Source organism: Mus pahari, unplaced genomic scaffold (assembly GCF_900095145.1).
Source record: "Mus pahari unplaced genomic scaffold, PAHARI_EIJ_v1.1 scaffold_9604_1, whole genome shotgun sequence".
Lineage (NCBI taxonomy): Eukaryota > Metazoa > Chordata > Mammalia > Rodentia > Muridae > Mus > Mus pahari.
Window position 1 is genome coordinate 19,289 of NW_018391888.1, and position 3,094 is coordinate 22,382.

General features: G+C 38.5%; 1 protein-coding gene across 3 annotated transcripts in view; it reads left to right on the forward strand.

Annotated features, from left to right (window-relative positions):
* Positions 1 to 220: 220 nt before the first annotated feature.
* LOC110314726 (vomeronasal type-2 receptor 116-like) overlaps positions 221 to 3,094 on the forward strand; it is a 14,558-nt gene continuing 11,684 nt past the window's right edge. For all 3 annotated transcript variants that reach the window (XM_021188963.1, XM_021188964.1, XM_029534630.1), the window contains exon 1: positions 221 to 414. In XM_021188963.1, coding sequence (XP_021044622.1) covers positions 221 to 414 — 194 coding nt within the window. The remainder of the gene's footprint in view (positions 415 to 3,094) is intronic.

Genomic DNA, 3,094 nt, shown 5'->3' on the forward strand with positions numbered 1-3,094 from the left:
TTGATATAAAGTCTATGTACACCATTTGCATTGCCGCAGGGTATAGAAAGTTTAAGAATTCCTGCGGGATCTAGGAGCAATCTGGAAAAAAAAAAACAGAATCATAAATGTAAAACAAATCTCTCATATGACTACAGAAATATAAGCAGGTAGAAATTTGATGTGATAGTATACATGGCACTACAAAATCCATATTGCCTCTGTTTAAGGGAGCACAAAAATGTTCATTTTGATGGGAGTCTTCTTCTTCAACATTCCACTTCTCATTACATATTACATTGATCCCATGTGCTTTTGGAGAATAAACCTGAATGAAATCAAGGATAAAGCTTTGCACTATACTTGTTCCTTCATCCTTGGAGCAGTTCAGATGCCTATGGAGAAAGATTATTTCAACCGGACTCTGAATGTCCTGTAAGTGCATTTGTATTTTCCATGTAAATTACATCTAGAATATTTCATGTGTAGTCTGATGATGAAAATTAGGCAAATCCTCTAGTATCCTGTACTGTTGCTAAATATGAACACAAAGAACCAACTTTATTCTTTTTACAGAATTAATCTTAGTTTCTCTCTCCTTTTAATTAATACAGTGGAGGTTTTGTTTTGTTTTGTTTTGTTTTAAATCAGGAGGCTTCTGACTTAAAGACTGGAAGCTGAGGAATAAAGGACTATCTACATTGATTGTTCATATAAAACCCTCCTATGTATAGTTTGTATTGCACTCTAGATAGTGATGACTTATTGAAGTTGATCCCATAATATTTCATTATGTTTTACTCCAAGTACATGCAAATAGATTGTCATAAACTCTGCTGACAGTACTACCATCAGTGTGTTGATCCTAGAGCTTATGCTCATTCCCGTACTATTCATGGCACATATAGTTGTCAAGAACTTTACATATATACAAACTGACTGCCTCAAGTTCATTGCATGTGGTCACTTCTTGCCTTCTAAAGTTTCTTCCAGTTTGGAAAGAGAAGATCTTTAGACTCAGAAATTCACATTTCATGTGAATGTCTGGATGGACATTTTTGGGGGTGGTGTTTCGAGACAGGGTTTTTCTGTATAGCTCTGGGTGTCCTGGAACTCACTTTGTAGACCAGGCTGGCCTCGAATTCAGAAATCAACCTGCCTCAGTCTTGAGTGCTGGGATTAAGGGTGTGTGCCACCACTCCCTGACTAGATGGACATGTTTGTATGTATATGAGCATGGAAAATTTAGGTCATTAGAGGGCAATACATCCAAGTGTTTTAAAATATAAATTCCAAAAGTACTGTGGCTTTGTGCATCACACTATTCATGTATAATTCTGCACTCTCCATTTAGAGTAAAAGATATGTGGTACATATGGAATCCAATGACATGTGTACATTCCTTGAGTAGTGACTCTATTAATAACACTGATGGCTGTTTATTTCTCTTTTCACTCTCTTGTGTGACATCTCTGATATGGGATAGGTAGAACATTTGAGAACAGTGATAGAGGAGTTTTCTATTAGTTTATATGTCCTTAAGAAACATGTCATCTCTTTTCATGTCTAAGTTTGTTAATCTCTGATCCTTTCATGATATTTATATCTTCTGGAGATCTATTCAGAAGTTTTAGTAAATACAGGTGGACATGCTAGCAACATGGTATCAATACCCATTTTTGTGGATTGCTGATAGATTTTTTTTTTGTTGTTTTGTTGTTTCTCTGTATAGCCTTGACTGCCCTGTAATTCACTCTGTAGACCAGGCTGGCCTCGATCTCACAAATCTGCCTGCCTCTGCCTCCTGAGTGCTGGGATTAAAGCAGTGCGCCACCATGCATGGCTCTATAGATTTTTTCTTTTCTTTTTTCTTTTTCTTTTTAATTTTCATTTATGTGTATGGATATATTTCTGTCCCATGAATGCAGCTGTCTACAGAGTCCAGAAGAGGGTGTTGGATCCCTTGGAGCTGGCTTTAAAGGTGGTTGTAAGTCACCCAATATAGATGCTAGGAACCACACTTGGGTCCTCTGGAGAAGCATAATGGTCAGTGCTCTTAACTACAGAGCCATCCCTCTCTCCCCCTTTCCCATCGCAGGGTTTCAGCTCCATATTTATCCTTGCATAACATTTTAGTAAATGCAGAACTGTCCAAGCAGAATTAGATTAAGATGTCAGGAAGTCAGGAGTGAATGGCTAGTTTTCTTTGACAATTAAGAAATTTTTTTTTCATTTATGGATCTGCAAATTTTCTGTCTTTATTAAAGAACTGAATTTTGCTGTCAAAACTAATGCATAGTTTTACATGGTGAACACATGTGTGCACGCAGGATCCCCACTAAATGGAAGCAAAGGAAGTACCAACTCCTCATCTTTCAGTGCTTTCTATCTAGGAACACTCATGTGCAACCGGAACTTGGCAGAGCTACTTAGGGAGTGCAAGCAAGGATTATTTTGCACCTCATTCAGTCTTTCCCACCCTCCCCAAGAATGTTCCTTCACAATAAATGACACAGTTGGGAAAAGTATTGCCATAGAGAAGAATGGCAGATGGAAGAGGTCATGCTCTAGATAAGCAATGTGCATCCTATCTTACTGTAACTGAGGCCATTTCATGAGAAGCCATGAAACCATGTGACATATAAACAATGAAATAACAAGTCTTGTGGTTCTGCATCTGGGAATTCCAAGACCAAACACAAATTTGCTGTCCTTTGAAGTCAGAAAGAGAAGCATGGGGTAGATGGGAGATAGTTTCAAAATGGACAGGCCCAAGGTGGGGTCTTAGCACATTTTCACTTCTCCTCACCTCTCCTTCTCCTCCTCCGCCTTTCTTCCTCTCACTCTCATTCTCACTCTTCCTCCCCCCTCCTCCCCTGCCTTTCCCCCTCCTTTCCCTCACTCTGAATGTTAGGAAAAGTCATATTTGAGGAACATTTGGTAGTACTTACATAACCCAAACCCAAATGCTTCATAAAAGTGGGGAAAGAACGAACTTTATCTTTTTTTTTTTTTACATTTTATTTTTTTATTTTGTTTATTTTCTTTGTTTACATTTCAAATGCTATCCGAATGTTCCCTATAACCCCCCCCCGCCCCTGCTCCCCTAGCCACC